The sequence below is a fragment of the Gigantopelta aegis genome, chromosome 5, assembly GCF_016097555.1.
Source record: "Gigantopelta aegis isolate Gae_Host chromosome 5, Gae_host_genome, whole genome shotgun sequence".
Taxonomy (NCBI): Eukaryota; Metazoa; Mollusca; class Gastropoda; order Neomphalida; family Peltospiridae; genus Gigantopelta; species Gigantopelta aegis.
In genome coordinates this window covers 12,569,587-12,590,325 of record NC_054703.1, presented here as the reverse complement: position 1 = coordinate 12,590,325, position 20,739 = coordinate 12,569,587, and the positions used below count along the sequence as shown (strand labels likewise).

Here is a 20,739-nt window from a genome sequence, read left to right as displayed (position 1 = left end):
CGAGGCCGGTGTAAGCTTATAGATGTTACAAGCAGTTATCAATGTTGCATCTCTGAAAATTTCAAGTGAAAATATAAAGGGTTACTATTATTTCTGATAACATATGTATTCTTGGGGTAGGTTCGAAACTGCTCCAAAATGACAAAAACACACAGAAATCTTGAAATACGTAATTTAATGACGTAATAATTGATGCAAATGTTACATCAGAATAACATTTTCAGTTCACATTTATTTACGCTTATACAATAATGTACATCTAGACCAATAATAAAAAGGAAAACATAAAGGTTTAGATCGCAGATGGAAAGTGGATACACGTTACATAAAAAATAAGCTTCTTGTTTCAAAATATTTAAAATATATATATATATATATATTTACCTGGACTCATAATAATATTGAAGATTTCAATAAAAGATGCAATAAAACTTATCATATGTACCAGTCTTTTAACTCAAACCAGTAAAAACGTATCACACGACGAATGCCAATGATTGGCCAATATGTTTAATCAATTTCTTACATAAATATTTACATACTTTCCACCTTCAATATCATTATTAGAAACAAAGCAATGTAAGTAGCCATATTTCACCTTTGAAAGGAATGTCCAAACACTCGTACAATATCAGAAAAGTAAATTTCTATCCAGAAAAAATATCCCCAAAACATATTTTAGCAGCTGAAACACTTAAGGCATGAGACAGCAGTCACACGTGTGCTAAATAATTTACTAAATGCAGCTATGATTATTTTGGTTCAATAAAGTGCTTTATAAAAACAAATTCAAACAATGAATTATTATAAATATAACTATATACCACTTTGAATTATAATAAAAAAAATTATGGCTAGATCTACCAAATTTAGCATCCATGAAAGAGTATTAGTCTAAATTTGTTGATGAATTATTGTCACACTTCATTTCTGTTCCAGGTTCTGTCACAGTTGGAAACAGAAAACATAACAGCATCAAGCTTGAAGTATAATTGAATCTACTGAAAGTTGTCTCATAACCACGTGTACTCTCCTACTCCGTTTCCATTTCAGGTTTCTCCATAGACGCACAGAGACTACAAATTTCCTGGAATAAAGAAAAATACCCATTACGACCATGGCTATTTATCTTTTTGTTTCAAATATTGTAATTAGTTTGACATAATATTTATAAATAGAAATATTCATTACATCAGATGAAACACACCTTCAAAAAAAATTTCTGTATGTAGTTATTTTCACATGTACAAATAATGGTTACCAATAGTGCCAACTCACATATACCAATTTTAAGCAGATACTTAATGTTCAGCAGAGTTCTTCATTAAAAAAAAAAATTATTACCAGCATTAATAGAATTAAATCGTGAGGCGTTATCTTTTTTCTTATTTATAAATAGACTGAGACTTCAACTGAGGATTTTATTGGAATGTGTGCAACTATTTTGCACATAAATGTAGAGGTGCATATCTTAGATACGGTAACTGTGAGAGTAACATACACTGTCATAAACTAATATTAAGTGTACTTCTTAGATCAGAACGTGTCATTGTGGGATCATCTGTTAGTCCTTAGCTGATGTGGAAGTATTCTCAACTGTAATATTGATTAGAAAAAAACCCAATTATTACAGAGAACATTTTGTTTTTAAAATGTTTATTAGTGACAGTGCTATCAATTTAAGAATCGATTAGCAACTACTATTTAATGTTTTAGCATTGTATAGCTATATATCTGAAACTTGCAGAGTCGATCGTGATGCTATACAAATGTTCCCTGTATTAAATATGCTAATCTCATCTACTTTACACTTTAGTATATTTTACAAATAATTAATTCTTTACCATTTTTAACAGTACTTAATATTCATTGATGAAGTGATGAAAAAGTATAATTATACTTAGAATTTAATGTTACTTGGTTACCAAAAAATTGAAGTTTGTGTCACAATGTGAGAAGTTATGGTACCTGAAACATTTTCTTTAAAAAATGTATTTACAAATATAACAGACTTAAAAAGTACAAATTCTCTGTATTATACTTAATAATTTATTTCCATTGCATTAATACTATTCTTTTGTATAAAGCTGATCCAGTCATATGCTAAACTCATTCAAATTATTTACATGAAAATAGATTTACATGTCTATATTTGAATAGTTATGCATTATCAAAATGTTTTTTAAAATCAACTTCAGCTATCAGAAACTGCTGAGTCATCATGATAAGCAAAACATTATTTTAAGTTATTTTGAATTCAATATGCATTGTCTTCTAAAAATAACGCTTCAGTATGATATATTTTCTACCCAAAAAGTTAATAATGGGTGGATAAATAATGACAAAGCATCAAATACGTTTAATTTTATCAAAATGTGTCCCTGCTGTGAAATTCTGTATTTTCGCTTTTGCGGGTCAGCGGTTCAGAGTTACCTCCCTTGAAATATTTTCGATGTCGAATTAAACTAAATTGCTTTTTTTTTTAAATTACCAAAAAAATATTTTTATGCTGTTTTATTATATTACTATATATATCTATCAATATCTCAGTGAAATCGCCCTTTTTGGGTAAAATAAGACGTATTCAAAGTTTCACTTGCATCAAAAAAAGTATTTGTAGCCGTTCAACTTCGGAAACAGGATATACATCAATCGGAAGGTGTGTACTTGTCATAACAACAAAAAAAACGTACAAAATCGTCATCAAAATAAGCGTATTCTGGCCTTGAACAACACTACCAATTGTGAACCAAACTCGTGACATTTCGGAATATGGGCGCAGCTGCACCCCTAGCGGCGGCTGCGGTCGCTACCATATGTCTGACGCCATATAACCATAAATAAAATGTGTTGAGTGCGTCGTTAAATAAAACATTACTTTCTTTTTTATCCGAATAACTATGGTACGTAATGGTCCGAACAACAGGTCAGAATAGCTTTCTCGTGACCATTTCCTTTGTGATAGCCTGGTTGTTATTCGGTATGTTTATTCATTTAATTAGAGCAATTCGGTATGTTTTTCATTTATAAATTACAAACTATGATATGGTATATCTTGGGGTTCATGTATACTAATGTATAACTTGTACATGTTGCTTAGTTTTGCCCACAAAAATTCATTTCACTCTCGGCGAATGTTACAGTCTCAATATCTGATATTCGAAATAGAACATGGGCGCGGTCCCTCATTGTTGTGACACGCCGGGACGTTCGGTAAAATCCGGTTAGTTCAGGAAAATAGTCCGGGTGGGAAAGGATTGCATGGAGCACGTCGCCACCCCTTGAAAAACAACTGACCCCCGTAGAATTGGCTGGAATCTGTCATTGTACATATGCTTGAATTAAGTAACCCCCTTCCCCAGTCCTTAAAGGTAGGGTCAACTCAAACAAGAGCCTTGTGTTGGAAAGATGCATACCCGGACCACCAACACATATTGACATTTTAGCAAATGAAAAACGCGTAATTTTAGAGTTAATAAAAAAAACACATGATTATTCCTGCTAACTGGGGGCCGCCATTTTGTTTCGTTTTTGTGACGTCCGGTGGGATAGCTTGGGGCGAAGTGACGTCAGCTCCTGACCATCTCCTGTATGTACAGTGTAAACAAGAGCAGTAACTTTCGACAAGGCGCTTCTCTTTGATCAACCTGACTTGTAAAACAGCATAAATGATGTAATAATATAATAAACTATTTAACTAAATATATTTCAAGTTGCATTAACGGAACAAAATGGGGTTATAGTATTTTTCTCTGTTTAATAATCCAAAGGAAAAATGTACACTATTACGCCTATTGATATGGTACGTTGGAGCAAAAACGACAACCCACGATACCCAAATGATAATTTTCTTTTCTTTGGGACTACGTAATTGGTCAGTTCTGTGGTTTTAGATGAAAAAGTCTACTTAATCAATAGTTTTACAGAACTATTTGCAGTAATAAACCATGTCCATTACAATTTTAGGGGCGACAGGTAATATTCCACAATACCGGTATGTATTTTTGTGTCTAGACGGCGTCAATTAATTGGCTCGTCTGGTTACCAATCAAATACACACCTGCCAATCAGGAATCATAGGTATAAGCAACTAACAGCATAAACCAATTAACTAAGAAAACACTCCGTGTATCATTTCAGTACGTAGGTTAATGCATGGGCAAAACATTGTTAACTGTTTCGACTTGTTGTGTAGCCACTTTGACAATGGTATTTTATTTTGTATTGAAAAATAATATATATAGTGCTAGATATACTTATTGCTGGCTTACTGGGATGTGTATTATTACAGAACATTGCAATGTATGACTATTTATCATCCTGCAAAAACCAGGTAGATTGTGTTTCTCTAGTTCTAAGGCTCATTCCTGACGTGACGCGTTAAGTATTACGTAACCACCAGCTCGCCAGAGGGCGTACTCACTGAGATGGTACAAAATGGCTGCGCCCGTTACATATAATAGTCGTCACATTTAACCGTTTTATTAATTAACTATACGATTATACGTGTTGATATTAAGCAATAATGTGCATTATATATCGTTGAATATGCATACCAGGCCAAATGCCTTAATTGTCCTCTCCTTTAACATGTTATGCAGTAGTTTATTCTAAGCATATTCGTTATAAGTGTACTTTTCTGTAAATAATAAATACTTAACATACCATGTTATGCAGTAGCTTATGTGCTCATATACCACTAGGGTTTCAAACACGCCCATCCCGTGTTCGACCTCCGATAACATCGAGGGTCTGACTCGGGACAACACTTTCTTACTTATATGGGTGTAGGCGAATTAAAAAATTTGACTGCGCCTATAAATAAAATATTTGCCATTAATAACTATACTAAACTAACAATTTTGACATAGGTAGCGCAATATTTTGTTGTGCAAATCTAAATTAATTTATTTATAAATTATATTGATAGCTGATCACAGTAAATTTAGGCTCAAGGAGTTTAGGCGGAAAGGTTTCCCAAAGCCCCATAAGAAAGGTTGAGTGAGTATTAATGAATCATTGGTTATATCGTAAACACCAAGTCACAACACACACTGTCCCAGGCTTAGGTTTATGATTAGGTTACGGTTAAGTTAGGGAGAACGAGGTTTAGTGAGTCATTAGGTGTAGAAGTAGCAGCCAAGGTCCGGATGTAGCCCAGTGATAAAGTGCTTTCCTGATGCGTGGTCACCGGCCTCGGGGGCGTCGTGGTAGGCCATCGGTCTACAGGCTGGTAGGTACTGGGTTCGGATCCCAGTCGAGGCATGGGATTTTTAATCCAGATACCGACTCCAAACCCTGAGTGAGTGCTTCGCAAGGCTCAATGGGTAGGTGTAAACCACTTGCACTGACCAGTGATCCATAACTGGTTCAACAAAGGCCATGGTTTGTGCTATCCTGCTTGTGGGAAGCACAAATAAAAGATCCCTTGCTGCTAATCGGAAGAGTAGCCCATGTAGTGGCGACAGTGGGTTTCCTCTCAAAATCTGTGTGGTCCTTAACCATATGTCTGATGCCATATAACCGTAAAATAATGTGTTGAGTGCATCGTTAAATAAAACATTTCTTTCTTTCTTTCTTGATGCGTGGTCGGTCTGGGGTCGATTCCCATCGGTTGACCCATTGGGTTACTTCTAATTCCAGCTAGTACACCACAGCTGGTGTATCAAAGGTCGTGGTATGTGCTATCCTGTATATGGTACTGTGCATATAAAATATCTTCCTACTAATGGAAAAATGTAGTGAGAGTATATGTCAAAATCACTGAATGTTTGATATTCAATAGCCCATGATTAATAAATCAGCATGCTTTAGAGGTGTCATTAAATAAAACAAACTTTTAGTGAGAGCCAAATCACTATGCCCATTAATATCTAGCTGAGGTATGTGTCCAGGACAGGCGTGTGTGTGTCCAGGACAGACGTGTGTGTTCAGGACAGGCGTGTGTGTCCAGGACAGGTATGTGTGTCCAGGACAGGTGTGTATCCAGGACAGGCGTGTGTCCAGGACAGGCGTGTGTGTGCCCAGGACAGGCGTGTGTGTGCCCAGGACAGGCGTGTGTGTGCCCAGGACAGGCATGTGTGTGTCCAGGACAGGTGTGTGTGTGTGCCCAGGACAGGTGTGTGTCTAAGACGGGGGTGTGTGTGTCCAGGACAGGCGTGTGTCCAGGACAGGCGTGTGTGTGTCCAGGACAGGCGTGTGCCCAGGACAGGCGTGTGTGTGTCCAGGACAGGTGTGCATGTGTCCAGGACAGGCGTGTGTGTGTCCAGGAAGGGTGTGTGTGTCCAGGACAGGTGTGTGTCCAGGACAGCGAGCTGGAACAGTAATTGGATATAAGCATGGAAATAACCTGAAACTAAATGAAAGACACCACTACAGCACACTGATTTGTTAATCATCGGCTATTGGGTGTCAAACATTTGGTAGCCTGCTACATTTTTCAATTAGTAGCAAGGGATATTTTACTTGCATCATCCCACAAACAGGATAACACATACTACTGTCTTTGATATACCAGTCGTGGTGCACTAGATGGAAAGCAAGGAAAGAAAATGGCAGAATGAGATAAGAGTGGCAGGAGAATGGTGCTTCTTTGTGGATGTTTGGTCTGCCTGGTGTGGAAAGCAAGGAACGAAAATGAAAGAATGAGATAGGAGTGTAGGAGAATGGTGCTACTTTGTGGACGCCTTTCCTGCCTGGTGTGGAAAGCAAGGAAAGATAATGAGATAGGAGTGGCAGGAGAATGGTGCTACTTTGTGGACGCCTGTCCTGCCTGGTGTGGAAAGCAAGGAAAGATAATGAGATAGGAGTGGCAGGAGAATGGTGCTACTTTGTGGACGCCTGTCCTGCCTGGTGTGGAAAGCAAGGAAAGATAATGAGATAGGAGTGGCAGGAGAATGGTGCTACTTTGTGGATGTCTGGCCTGCTCGGTGTGGAAAGCAAGGAAAGATAATGAGATAAGAGTGGCAGGAGAATGGTGCTACTTTGTGGATGTTTGGTCTGCCTGGTGTGGAAAGCAAGGAAAGATAATGAGATAAGAGTGGCAGGAGAATGGTGCTACTTTGTGGATGTTTGGTCTGCCTGGTGTGGAAAGCAAGGAAAGATAATGAGATAAGAGTGGCAGGAGAATGGTGCTACTTTGTGGATGTTTGGTCTGCCTGGTGTGGAAAGCAAGGAAAGATAATGAGATAAGAGTGGCAGGAGAATGGTGCTACTTTGTGGATGTCTGTCCTGCCTGGTGTGGAAAGCAAGGAAAGATAATGAGATAGGAGTGGCAGGAGAATGGTGCTACTTTGTGGATGTCTGGCCTGCTCGGTGTGGAAAGCAGGAAAGATAATGAGATAAGAGTGGCAGGAGAATGGTGCTACTTTGTGGATGTTTGGTCTGCCTGGTGTGGAAAGCAAGGAAAGATAATGAGATAGGAGTGGCAGGAGAATGGTGCTACTTTGTGGATGTCTGGCCTGCTCGGTGTGGAAAGCAAGGAAAGATAATGAGATAAGAGTGGCAGGAGAATGGTGCTACTTTGTGGATGTTTGGTCTGCCTGGTGTGGAAAGCAAGGAAAGATAATGAGATAAGAGTGGCAGGAGAATGGTGCTACTTTGTGGATGTCTGTCCTGCCTGGTGTGGAAAGCAAGGAAAGATAATGAGATAGGAGTGGCAGGAGAATGGTGCTACTTTGTGGATGTCTGTCCTGCACAAAGCAAGGAAAGATAATGAGATAGGAGTGGCAGGAGAATGGTGCTACTTTGTGGATGTCTGTCCTGCCTGGTGTGGAAAGCAAGGAAAGATAATGAGATAGGAGTGGCAGGAGAATGGTGCTACTTTGTGGGTGTCTGTCCTGCCTGGTGTGGAAAGCAAGGAAAGATAATGAGATAGGAGTGGCAGGAGAATGGTGCTACTTTGTGGGTGTCTGTCCTGCCTGGTGTGGAAAGCAAGGAAAGATAATGAGATAGGAGTGGCAGGAGAATGGTGCTACTTTGTGGGTGTCTGTCCTGCCTGGTGTGGAAAGCAAGGAAAGATAATGAGATAGGAGTGGCAGGAGAATGGTGCTACTTTGTGGGTGTCTGTCCTGCCTGGTGTGGAAAGCAAGGAAAGATAATGAGATAGGAGTGGCAGGAGAATGGTGCTACTTTGTGGACGTCTGTCCTGCCTGGTGTGGAAAGCAAGGAAAGATAATGAGATAGGAGTGGCAGGAGAATGGTGCTACTTTGTGGACGTCTGTCCTGCCTGGTGTGGAAAGCAAGGAAAGATAATGAGATAGGAGTGGCAGGAGAATGGTGCTACTTTGTGGATGTCTGGTCTGCCTGGTGTTGGGAATCAGCTGGAGTCGGTTACAATACGTGTGCACCAACTGATCAATTCTCAATTACACAGATGGTTAGAATTATATGAATATGAGAATGATTTGAATTATAAAGACCATGTTCCACGGAATAGACACAAATTTCGATTATAATGGATAACTGGAACATCACTACCTGTCTCTATCCAGCTGTGTATAGATCTGTTTGTACCTGTGTAACATATTATAATAACAGGCCCGTAGGAATGACTTTGGGAGTAGGGGCACTGACGGATCGGGTAAAAACTCTATATCTAATTTTGGTTATAATGGCAAACATTGATGTGATGAAAAAGGCTCACAAGTGGGGGAGGGGGCACGTGACCCCCCCCCCCCCCCCCCCCCCCCCCCCCGCGCGCTTTACGGGCCTGAATAAAAATTAGAGTGCATTATCTCACAGAAGTATTTCTCTCAAATATTGATTTCTCTATTCATTTCTGTAAACACATTTCCTCTGTGTTTCTTTAATTGTTTTTTCACTTTGGATATTGAACTTTAACTTCGCAGATTTCTTGTATGATTAGTATCAAACTTAAATGAGCACTGAAAGTGGTGGGCTTCCAGACGTGTTAGTTAACAAAAATAAGCTTGCCATGGAAAAAAAAAAAAACATTAACAGAAATGGGCATATCTCAAGTTGTTACAAAAAGACATGTCTTGGCTCGTTACTCAACTCTTAGTTAGTATTTCATTTTTATATTTACTGGTTCTGTTTCAGTACTTCTCTTTGCACTACAACTTTGGAGAGACAGCAGCAACTGTTTATCCCAGGCTGGATTTGGACAGTCGTAACAAAACAAGACATTGTGATATAAATTGTACTATTCCAAACATTGACGATCATCTGTATTCAAGGCAGTATGTCTAGCAGTGATAAGATATGTGTCTCGTCAAAACATTGTGAAAAGAGTCCTGCTCTGAAAGTAGAAGGCAGTGTGTCTAGCAGTGATGAGGTATGTGTCCCATCAAAACATTGTGAAAAGAACCCTGATCTGGAAGTTCTAGGCAGTATGACTAGCAGTGATGAGATATGTGTCCCATCAAAACATTGTGAAAAGAACCCTGATCTGGAAGTTCTAAGCAGCATGACTAGCAGTGATGAGATATGTGTCTCGTCAAAACATTGTGAAAAGAGCTCTGATCTGGAAGTAGAAAGCAGCATGACTAGCAGTGATGAGATATGTGTCTCGTCAAAACATTGTGAAAAGAGCCCTGATCTGGAAGTTCAAACATCAAAACATTCTTCTGAAAAACCTTTCCAATGTGGGATATGTTTAAAGTGTTTCTCTAACAAGTATCACATTAAGCGGCATATGAGGATCCACACTGGTGAAAAACCATATCAGTGTGAGGTGTGCAGAAAGTCTTTTCATCGGAATTTTCTCTTGAAACAACATATGCTGATTCACACTGGAATTAAGAAGTTCAAATGTGAGGTGTGTGGAAAACATTTTGCTCTGAGTTCCACCTTGAAATCTCATATGACGATTCACACTGGCATTAAACCTGTTAAATGTGAGGTGTGTGCAAAACGTTTCACATATAACAGTCACTTGAAACTACACCAGGTCGTGCACACTGGTGTTAAGCCTTTTAAATGCCAGGTGTGTGCAAAATGTTTCTTTCTCAAGTCCAACTTGAACAAACATATGTCGATTCATACTGTTGTAAAAACTTTCAAGTCTCCTGTTTGTGACGAACGTTTCTGGCTACCTTCTGTATTAGAAGAACATGCGTTGATACACACTGATAAGCCATTTGTGTGCGAGGTGTGTACCAAGGGTTTCTCTCGGAATAGAAGCTTGAAACAGCATATGTTGATTCACCCTGTTAAACCTTTCAAATGTGAGGTGTGTGCAAAATGTTGTTCACTCAATTCCAACTTAAAAAAACATATGCAGGTTCATACTGGTGTTAGACCTTTTAAATGCGAGGTGTGTGCAAAATGTATTTCATCGTTGTCTGCCTTGAAACGGCATATGTTGATCCACACTGGTGTCAAGCCTTTCAAATGTGAGGTCTGTGCAAAATGTTTCGCTCGGAGTACTACCTTGAAATCTCATATGCAGATCCACACTGGTGTTAAGCCTTTTAAATGTGAGGTGTGTGCAAAACGTTTTTCTTATAGTCGCAGCTTGAAAAGTCATAAATCAAACTCACACCCTTTATAAATCGTTTAAATGTGAGGTTTGTGCAAAACGTTTTACTCATAGTCGCAGCTTGAAAAGTCATAAATCAAACTCATCCTCTTTATAAATCGTTTAAATGTGAGGTGTGTGCAAAACGTTTTTCTAATAGTCGCAGAAGCTTGAAAAGTCATAAATCAAACTCAAAGCCAGTGCTCCACAACTGGTATATCAAAGACCGTGTTATGAACTATCCTGCCTGTGGGATGGTGCATATAAAAGATCCCTTGCTGCTAATCGAAAAAAAGTAGCCCATGAAGTGGCGACAGCGGGTGTCTTCTCTCAATATCTGTGTGGTCCTTGTCATGTCATGTCATAGGGTTGTACCTGCACTCAGAACAAGCTGTTGTACGCACGCCTGTCCATGACAGGAAAGGTGGGGGGAGGGGAGAGGAGGGACCGCCTGCACTGGCAGGTGCAAGGGAGCACCAGTAGCCCGATCAAATCGGTAGCAGGCGGGTGGGGGTGGTGGTGGTGCTATGGAATTTGAATGGAGCAGTTAAATGCCAAAGAGAAAAGGGTGCGCAATTTTGATCGAGGGAATTTGGCGCAATTTTGAACGGTAGGTCGAAAGGTAAATGGCCTAGCTAATATAGGTTTTGATATTAGTGAATTGAGAGTAGCTCGTTACTTTTAGACCTCTACGATGCTGTGGTGTCTCCCTAGGTTGCCCATAGGGCCCTTATAAAGGGCCTGACCGCTTCTGGTCGAGGCATCACCAAGTACTAAGTTATTACCAGCAGCAAGTATTGGGGGTTTGGGTGGGGGAGACCGATATTCTTTTGTTCAGCTTCCCCTGGATGCATTGCAGTTGTTTACTCGGACCGGTATTCTTTTGACCGGTTCCTTATTAGAGTACGTGCTAGGCCATTAAATGGGGGCGGGTGCATTGTTATCATTAGTCAATGCACCATGTGTACTGATGCAGTGAGCGTGTAGTCTGTGTGTGAATCCTAGTTTTGTGTTAAGGTTGTACCTATTGTCTTAAGTCCCTATTCTAGTGAGTTCAACGGTCATTCATGACCACCCATCCCCCTCCGTCCTTGTATAGCATTGAATACAATGACGGAGGGGGAGTTAAACTAGCCTAGCTATCTAATTTGAAGGGTTAAACCCTTATAGTGTAGGTATTGGTTTAAAAAGTCTAGTGCTTGGCATACTTAACTTTATTACCAATGCAATAAAACGAAACTAACGGTGGCAAGTAGCAATTGTATACATATATGCACCAATCTAGGTACTTAGTTTGAAGAGTTTTGATTCCCGCCCCCTAAATATAGGATTTTAGTGGGCTTACTTGGTTTGTCTTCAGGCTATCTGGATAGTTGGGTATCGGTTTTCCCTGCATGTCTTTGCTTCTGGAACCCTAGTTGACTTACCTTAGTTAGCTAGGATGGAATGCATCAGTAATAAAATAAAAAAAACATGGTGCGGGTGCAAAGACAAATTTGTGCAGTTTATTTACAGTTAGGTGTAGTGGGGGCTGGATTGAACCAATGAGAGTGCTGCAAAAAATAGGCGATAATTAGTGTCCTATCTTGGTTGATTATCTAACGATGTTGATTGGCTGGTTAATTAGCCAATTGGGTTACTGCGTCTTCCAATCTAATTAAAATTAGCTCCACTATTACATGTGGATCTAAAGACAGCCAGTTGGAGCTCATGTCTACCAATCAAAACCTTACTTGCAGAATCCTGCCAGTGATGTAAAACTAACAACACTGCGTAGTCCCCAATGTCCAGGTAACATTTCGTCTGTAAATAATAATTTAAATATTGACCAATCACACTTCGCCTTTTATAACGTTATTTGGGAGCATACAAATTCTAAAAATATCGGGCGAATCTATTTTAGTGGCCGCAGTACAGCGAACCATACCAATACGTACGGGGTGGGTTATCAGTCTTCAATTTTACATTAAAAATTATTTATTTATTTATAAAATTAAAAAAAACTAAATCAGTCTTCAGTTTTACATTACAAATTATTTATTTTATAAAATAAAACATGTTTTAAGGCATTCGTAATTCACACGAAACATGTCGTATACCCTCAGGATAATTCGGAATGTTTTCAAATTAGTTTTAAATCACTGGTAGGATTCTGCAAGTAAGGTTTTGATTGGTGGACATGAGCTCCAGATCCACATGTAATAGTGGAGCTAATTTTAATTAGATTGTGCGACTTCGATCATGTCTTAGTGAGAAAGAAAGAAAAAAACCCAAAAAAAACCCAACTAATGTGTCGTTAGCGGGTGGTGTATGCCAGTTGTTCGAAAACAATGACATCTATAACTCTGTTCAAATCAATTTTATTAGACATATTCTCCCTGTGAAAAAAAGCTACCCCAATTTGCATGTTATATGGTGAACTTGATAGAATGCCAGTCGAGTTGACTATCCACAAAAGATTAATTTGTTATTGGGCACGAGTTATCTCGGAGAAACAATCTAAACTATCTCTATTATTATACAAATCAATGATGAGAGACCATATTAGCAATGGAACTAACAATAACTGGATTACTGCTGTTAAAAATTGTTTAGATTATCTAGGAATGAGTAATATATGGCTATCACAAACCTTTCTATCGGTAAAATGGCTATCACAACAAATTAGCATACGACAAAACGACCAGTATTTACAAACATGGAAAAATTATATTTCAGAATCATCGAGAGGTAAAACCTACGAATATTTCAAAGACCAACTAAATTTTGAAAATTATCTTAATATTATTCCTGAAAAATTATGGACTGTTATGATAAAATTTAGGACTTCTAACCATTATTTACCTGTTGAGACTGGATGTTGGAATACAGTTCTATTAGAAGATAGACTTTGTACTATTTGTGATGAAAACGACATAGGAGACGAATTTCATTATTTATTTGTATGTAGTTTTTTCAATAATACCCGGAAAGAATGTTTACGTCCATATTATTATATACGACCAAATATATATAAATTTAGAGAACTTATGAGCAGTAAAAGTATAAGCACACTAAAAAAATTAGCCAAATTCATGAATATAATTTTTCAAGTATTTAAACGCCCATAACAACAATACCCAACAACAACCAAAATTACCATACATTAACCAGTTAATGAAACTAAAGGTCAACATAGAACTATACTTGATATATTTTAAATCGTATTACATTATTTTATGTCTTATTTTATGAAAATTAATTTTTATTATTTATTTATTTTATTTATACCTATTGTAATACCAATAATTATAAAGTACACAGTTGTAACTGAAATTTTCTGAATAATTATATTTTACAATATACCTCTACTTTGTTACATCGCAGAATGCATCTATATGGTTAATACATATATCTCTATAATGTAATATCATGTATTTATATTATATACACATATCTTTATAATGTAATGTAATGTCATGTATTTGTATTTGTATTCATATATGTACCAAGCAATGTATTCCTATTATTTGTATCCTCCTGTTAACCATCTTGTCAAAATCAGAATATGTATGTTCCTCTTACGCCGTTGCATAACGGCCTGAGTGTAATAAAGTTCTGTTCTGTTCTGTTCTGTCAATCACGAGCTTCAGAACATGAAAATATTTACAGTAGAATAATATGGTTATCGTGGTTAGGTCTGGATGGCATTGGCATATCTAGTGGTTATTAATCACTCGCTACCGTCCCGCCGTTAATCCCCAGGTTGGAGTGCCTGGTCGAGTGCTTAAGGTCGCTCTTCCATCCAAGGGATGTACAGGCGGGTGGTTTTGAGTAATGTTAATTTATATTGCTAAATTTATGCCAGCTAATTTGGTTGAGTATATGCTTTTACTTTTGTCGGTTCACCATTCTCCCCTCGGGTTGGAATACATGGTCTGTTCGAGTGCGTAGGGTGGATGTTCCACCAAGGGGGTCACAGATGTCACGATTCAAGCATTGTCATATCTAGCGGTTATTAAATCATTCGCTACCATCCCGCCGTTGATCCCCGGGTTGGAGTGCTTGTTTGGTCGAGTGCTTAAGGTCGCTCTTCCGTCCGAGAGATGTACAGGCGGGTGGTTTTGAATATTTGTTAATTTATTGCTGAATTTGTGCCAGCTAATTTGGCTAGGTATATGCTTTTACTTTTGTCGTTTCACCGTTCTCTCCCCCAGGTTGGAATACGTGGTCTGTTCGAGTGCGTAGGGTGGATGTTCCATCCAGGGAGTCACGGGTGTCACGAGTTAAGCAGCGTATTAATTACTTATCTTAATTATGGATCGCCACCTTCCCTCCGTTGGTCCCCCGGATTCGAGTGCAGAAGGTCGCTCTTCCCTCCGGCAGACGTACAGGCGGGTAGTTGCGATCATTTGCTAATTTTAGTTTTTAACTTTATGACTGTCAGGAGCCCGATGGGTGTTCTACGGTTTCCCATCCTGCCTGCGACCAGTCAGGTTGGTGGTCCGCGTCGACCGAACGCTGGCAAGGCGGGCAGTACGTGGCACTTATAGTGTTGGTTTGGTGGACTGGACGAATTGATATACTGCTTTGAAGGTTTTATGTTTTAGATATTTATCAGGGTTAAGTAAGTGTGGTCCTTAACCATATGTCCGACGCCATATAACCGTAAATAATATGTTTTGAGTTCGCTGTTAAATAAAACATTTCCTTCCTTCCTTCCTTTTAAATGTAAGGTATGTGCAAAACATTTCTAACTAAAATATGCATATTCATACTGGTGTTAAGACCTACTTGAAAGGTCATATGCATATTCATACTGGTGCTAAGACCTACTTGAAAGGTCATATGCATATTCATACTGGTGTTAAGACCTACTTGAAAGGTCATAATATTATGCATATTCATACTGGTGTTAAGACCTACTTGAAAAAACACACGAATGGCCGTTCAAATGTGATATTTGCTCAAAATATTGTTCTCGGTGTGATCATTGAAACGTCATCTGTCAGTTCACACGTGACGCTGGTTTTCAGCCTTCCACGTGTGACATATGCACAGTGTTTTTCTCGGCCTTTTAATTTCAAACCCCATCAATTGATTCCAATCTAATTAAAATTAGCTCCACTGGTTAATTACTATTACCTGTGGATCTAACAGCACCCCGTTGGAGCTCATGTCCAGTTGACCTTTCATTTGACCAATCAAAACCGTACTTGCAAAATCATGCCAGTGATTTGAAAAGAAAGTGAAAACATTCGAGATTATGCCGAGGGTATACGAAATGATTCGGGTGTATTACGAAGTATGCCGGAAACTAATTTTAAAATTCGTTTCAAGATGAAACAAAAACCGTGAGGGTATAGCCACAAAATCTGTTTATACTAGTATACAATCCAGAGTTTATTACTGCACTTTTCCCCCTGTTTTTTAATATTGAAACAGACCAACAAGTTCGCCAATTGCATAAATAGTCTCGCCCAATATTTTTAGAATGTGTATGCTCCCGAATAACGCTATAAAAGGCGAACTGCAATTGGTCGATATTTAAATTGTTATTTATAGACGAAATGTCACCTGGACATGGGAGTCCACGCAATGCTGTTAGATCTACTGGTAGACCAGTAGAGCTAATTGTAATCAGATTGAGTTGATTCAGGCTGGCAAGCAACATTTAAGATCTTAAAAGTATACGAAATTTGAAAAGTCACCTGTTGATTTATAGTGGTGAGAAACCTTTAAATGGCTGAAAATGCTCTAAATATACATGCTTCAACTACAGAGTATTTTGAAGAATAAAATATTCATAATTAGGTCTAAAAATGGTTTCCAGATATGAGTCGAAAACAATATTAGATTCGGTAATCGAGGGGTTTTGTTTGTTTGTATTTCGTTGGTGGGTTTTTGTTTTGTTTTGTTTTTTTGTTGTTGTTTTTTTGTTTGTTTTTTATCTGTTACTACCTTTTTACGTTTTTTTACTCCGGTCCAACCAGAGGGGTCTATAGGTTTCATCTGCGTCCTTCTGCCTGTCTGTCTGTCTGTCCCACATTATAGTGTTTCGGACGTCTTTTTCGTAATGCCTTAAGATACTGAGCTTATATTTTTGAAATAGCTTTATCATACAGGTAGTCAAGTTTGATTTTCATGGCGATGTACCCATTTTTGACACAGTTATGTCCCTTGAACTTAGGAGATAAGAACATTTTTTTTTTCTTCCGGTCTTTTTCTTCTCATTGATTCAAGAAACTGAACTGAAATGTATAGCATAGCTGTATCATGTCCTGTTACAGACCGCATGTTTAGCATAGCTATATCATGTCCTGTTACAGACCGCATATGTAGCATAACTATATCATGTCCTGTTACAGACCGCATATGTAGCATAACTATATCATGTCCTGTTACAGACCGCATGTTTAGCATAGCTATGTCCTGTTACAGACCGCATGTTTAGCATAGCTATATCATGTCCTGTTACAGACCGCATGTTTAGCATAGCTATATCATGTACTGTTACAGACCACATTTATATTTCCTGTCAATTTACCAATTGTTCACAGAATTATCTCCACTTGAACATTTGTTTTCCGGATCGATGCACCATGACTGGTATTTCAAAGGCCGTGGTATGTGCTATCCTGACTTTGGAAGGGTGCATATAAATTAGCTTATACTACTCATGGAAAACATGTAGCAGGTTCACTCGATACACGGTCGGTTTGGGATCGATCCCCGTCGGTGGGCCCAATGGGCTATTTTTCATTCCAGCCAGTGCACCTCGACTGGTATATCAAAGGCTGTGGTATGTATTATCCTGTCTGTGGGATGGTGCATATAAAACATCCCTTGCTGTTAATCGAAAATAGTAGCCTATGAAGTGGCGACAGCGTATTTCGTATCTCATTATTTGTGTGGTCCTTAACCATATGTCTGACGCCACATAACCGTAAATAAAATGTGTTGAGTGCGTCGTTAAATAAAACATTTCCTTCCTTCCTTTTTTAATTACTATTGCAGGGGACAATATTTCGAAATCTGAGGAAACCGGAAGTCGGTTCATGTGGTTTTTACCTAGGTAACCGATTGTTCAGTTACGTGAATTATATTTCCGTAACCTGTGGATTACCTGATCGGTTACCTCAAAGTTACGTTGAAAATATATTTTAAATACATAATTTTTAGCCCAAACAAACATTAAACAAAGTACAAAAGAAAACGTTTTATAAAACAGTTTCTTTAATGATTGAAAATCGAAAGAAGTGACTTGTAGACGTTTCTTTTGTTTTCTTACGATCGTAGCGTTGTAGATTTATTATTATTAATATTATTATTATTATTATTCAGCACTTGCCATCGGGATCGCAAAAAGTAATTTTTAGTTGCCCGAATCTAAAAACCACTGTCCTCGTGCATCGGGCCACCGTATTCCAGAACCTCTCTGCAGCTTGCGGAAGTTAACACTATTGTAAAAGGACTAAATATCAGCCCAGTACTGAAACAAAATAGATACATTTGGAGGGAAAATGCCCATATGCATGATTAGACTAATAATTTTCTTTTATAAATAACAAATAAAGGCTACCATTTGTCACTGATATGTAACATTTAGTATACAACAGATTAAAAAAAAAAAAAAAAAAAATCAAACAACAAATGTCCAGTTCCTCTGAACTATAAAACAGGCTACTCATTGGTGCATGATTAGGTTAATAAAAATAAATCTTATAATAACATAAAAAGAAAGATCACAATTTGACACTGATGTTTTGCAGTGGTGATGCAACTTTCACTTTCCCGATGGTACTTCTATACTACAGTGCAGGGCTCGAAATGCAGTGTTAGTACATGCACCGGTGCATGCTGATTTTTGCGTGTGCATTTAACTTTTAAAACTGGGTGCACGCGGTGCATGCTAATATTTTTCAAGTACTATGTATTGCGTATACTAGTATCCTGTTGTCTACCAGATTCAGACTCAAGTTGTTGAATTTTGCGTATGCATTTCGTAATCTGTTCGCCACATAAAAACGATAACTTTTATTTTATGGGCGCATCCATTTTGTATCCCATAATCCTACTTACAACAATGACGCCCTTTCGGTCATTTCCGTGAAATATATTTGGGAAAATTGCCGGCAATATCTCGGTTATATCCGTGAACGGTATTAGGGAAGGTGGTCGAGACCGACTTTGGGGTATCCTTGCGCATAACACAGTTATTGTCGTCACTGACAAATTGAACTCCGCCAGATCTGTGATCAATACAAAGTACCGTAACTGCCTTGAAAATTTTCGACCTCAGATATGGGCACTTGATCAAATGATTGCGAACGTGCAGGTGCGTTACTCGCGTAGTTGATTCGAAGTCAGCCAGTGATTATTTCAGTCGCAACTTCTCGTCGAATTCCGTAGGCTAATTTATATTATACCAACAGATCTTATCGAGTTACAAAAGTTGATAACTTGCTTAATACAAAACACAAATATTCGTACGTTTTTGTAATAGGTCTATTATAGATTTCTGTAAGGCGTTTACGTTGGGTGAAATTTTTAAATTTGATCAAGAATCAGTAATAAACGCAGTTGTATAACGTTCCGGTACTGTTAATAAATAAATATAGGTATTGCCGAATAATTCCGATTTACCTTATTTTTGGTGCATGCAGAATTTTAATGGTGCATGTAACTTTTTTTTCAGCATGCACCTGGTGCATCTAGATTTTTTTTTAAATTTCTAGCCCTGCAGTGACGTTCCAAATATGTGTTATTTAAAGCTCATTATTCGATGTTAGTATTTTTCAGCTTTTGTGACATTTTTGTTTACGTTAAAACCATTTTCAAACTTTGTAGAATTATAGGTAATCCAATAGTATGTCTACATATATTCCTTTAGTACGGAAGCGTATTAGTGCTACCAAACGCAATAGAATAGCTCCAGATAATTTAGGCGCCTTAGCGGTCCATGCACATGTTTTTTAAACTTTTGGCTCGACTCTATACTGAGCCTTTGGTCGCAAGTCACAACCCATGCAATATACCGTTGTCTACTGGTTTGCCGCGCATCAAGTATCTAAAAATCAGTCTAAAACATTAGTCAGAATACTAGTAGTATGTCTGCATGAATACACGTCTTGTAATCGTGAAGTCTGCAAGTTTTAATTTCTGAACGTCTAAAGATCACGGCGTAAACGATTTGTGGTTCGCGTAAATTTAATTTTGCGTAACCGACACGCGAACAGAACGACGGTTCACGTGAAATATCGTGCCCTATATTGGTTTACTCTTCGTGGCGCATCAGAATGATTTCAGGAAATATGTATAATTTTCAACATCAGATTTCAGGAAATATGTATAGTTTTCACCATCAGATTTCAGGAAATATGTATATTTCCTTGAATTTTCAGGAAATACCCATATTTCCAGAGTGAATCAGACATTACACATATTTTCTGAAAGTTTAAAAAATTGTACATATTTCCTGATAATACATACTTCCTTTAACATATGTAAACACAAATGCTAATACATTATGTGTCTATCTGTGTGCATGTGTATGTATTTGTGCGCTACTACAGATAACGTTTGTTTTTATTTAACGACACTACTAAAGCACATTGATGTATTACTCATTTGCTATTGAAAGAAAGAAAGAAATGTTTTATTTAACGACGCACTCAAGACATTTTATTTACGGTTTTATGGCGTCAGACATATGATTAAGGACCACACAGATTTTGAGAGGAAACCCGCTGTCGCCACTACATGGGCTACTCTTCCGATTAGCAGCAAGGGATTTTTTATTTGCGCCTCCCACAGGCAGGATAGCACAAACCATGGCCTTTGTTGAACCAGTTATGGATCACTGGTCGGTGCAAGTGGTTTACACCTACCCATTGAGCCTTGTGGAGCACTCACAAAGGGTTTCGAGTCGGTATCAGGATTAAAAATCCCATGCCTCGACTGGGATCCGAACCCAGTACCTAACAGCCTGTAGACCAATGGCCTACCACGACGCCACCGAGGCCGGTCATATTTGCTATTGAATGTCAAACATTTGGTAAATTTTACATATATCTTAGAGTGGAAACCTTCTACACGTTTTCCGATTGTAGCTAGGGATTTTTTATAAGCGTCATCCCATAGACAGGATATCCTTACATATACCAGTCGTGGTGCACTGGCTGGATTTGACCAAATGTGTCCACAGACGGGGATCGATCCTAGACCGACCGCGCATCAGGCGAGCACCTTAAGACTGGACTAATGACATAAGGCTGGTC

The 20,739-nt window shown here is 38.3% G+C and overlaps 1 protein-coding gene across 1 annotated transcript; it reads left to right on the top strand.

Moving 5' to 3' along the window:
• The first annotated feature begins 2,950 nt into the window (after positions 1 to 2,950).
• Positions 2,951 to 10,746, top strand: LOC121373267 (zinc finger protein 91-like). Its single transcript, XM_041499788.1, has 2 exons — positions 2,951 to 2,980; positions 9,061 to 10,746. The coding sequence occupies exon 2, from the start codon at positions 9,203 to 9,205 to the stop codon at positions 10,511 to 10,513; it is 1,311 nt and encodes a 436-aa protein (XP_041355722.1). The 5' UTR covers positions 2,951 to 2,980; positions 9,061 to 9,202; the 3' UTR covers positions 10,514 to 10,746.
• Positions 10,747 to 20,739: the final 9,993 nt, after the last annotated feature.

Excerpts from the sequence above, each read along its gene's own strand:
- LOC121373267 (XM_041499788.1), top strand. The coding sequence starts at position 9,203 with ATGTCTAGCAGTGATAAGATATGTGTCTCGTCAAAACATTGTGAAAAG.